We start from the raw sequence: 796 nt of genomic DNA on the forward strand, positions 1-796 counted from the left end.
CACGGCTGATGGCAACTCCTGGATGTGGAAGATCCCCAGCGGAGACTGCAAAACCTTCCAGGGCCCTGCGTGCCCGGCCACGTGTGGCAGGAGCCTGCCTGATGGTGAGGCACAGGGGCTGTCCGGGGTGGGGAATGTCACCAGCTCTGTGACAGATCCCGCTGCCACCATCTGCTCTCCTGCTTCTGCCAGTCTGTGCTGAGCGGGAGGTGGAGGGATGAGGGGAGCTCTGGTTCTATCCGCTGGCTCTGTCTCACCCAGGGAAGCGAGCGGTGGTGGGGTACGAGGATGGGACCATGCGCATCTGGGACCTGAAGCAGGGAACCTCGCTGCATGTCCTGAAAGGTAGGGAAGAGGTTAATCTCCTGGGGTGTTCCCTAATTGGGGAACAACCTTCTAGTAGGCTCTGACCTCTTCCCCGGGCGGAGAGGTGTCACCCTCCAAGGACAGGGATTACCAGAGGGAGCCTGGCCCTGGGTTTCCCCGACCCCACAGGTGGCTGCTCCGTGCCACCAGGCTGCTGGCAGACCCGGGCAAGGTGGAGGCTGCAGGAAGGTGGGCTTTGAGGCCCACCGGGTCTCCGTGGGGAGGACACGTGGAGCTCACGTGTCTCTTGCTCTCCCCCCAGGCCAGGACGGCCACCAGGACCCCTTGACGTGTGTGGCCAGCAACCAGGATGGCAGTTTGATCATGACGGGCTCTGTGGACTGTCACGCCAAGCTGGTCAACTCCGCCACGGGCAAGGTGGGTCCGTGTGGGTGGGGGCAGAGCCGGGAGCCCTGGGGGGCGGGCCCGT

The 796-nt window shown here is 64.4% G+C and overlaps 1 protein-coding gene across 1 annotated transcript in view; it reads left to right on the top strand.

The window, feature by feature from the left end:
- The window catches only part of AAMP (angio-associated, migratory cell protein), a gene marked incomplete at its 5' end in the record, with an annotated part of 7695 nt that overhangs the window by 4267 nt on the left and 2632 nt on the right, over positions 1-796 (top strand). The window contains 3 exons of the mRNA XM_009320873.1: positions 5-104; positions 262-345; positions 629-744. Of these exons, the coding sequence (XP_009319148.1) occupies positions 5-104; positions 262-345; positions 629-744 (300 nt within the window). The remainder of the gene's footprint in view (positions 1-4; positions 105-261; positions 346-628; positions 745-796) is intronic.

The sequence above is a fragment of the Pygoscelis adeliae genome, unplaced genomic scaffold (genome assembly GCF_000699105.1).
Source record: "Pygoscelis adeliae isolate BGI_AS28 unplaced genomic scaffold, ASM69910v1 Scaffold910, whole genome shotgun sequence".
NCBI classification, from domain to species: domain Eukaryota; kingdom Metazoa; phylum Chordata; class Aves; order Sphenisciformes; family Spheniscidae; genus Pygoscelis; species Pygoscelis adeliae.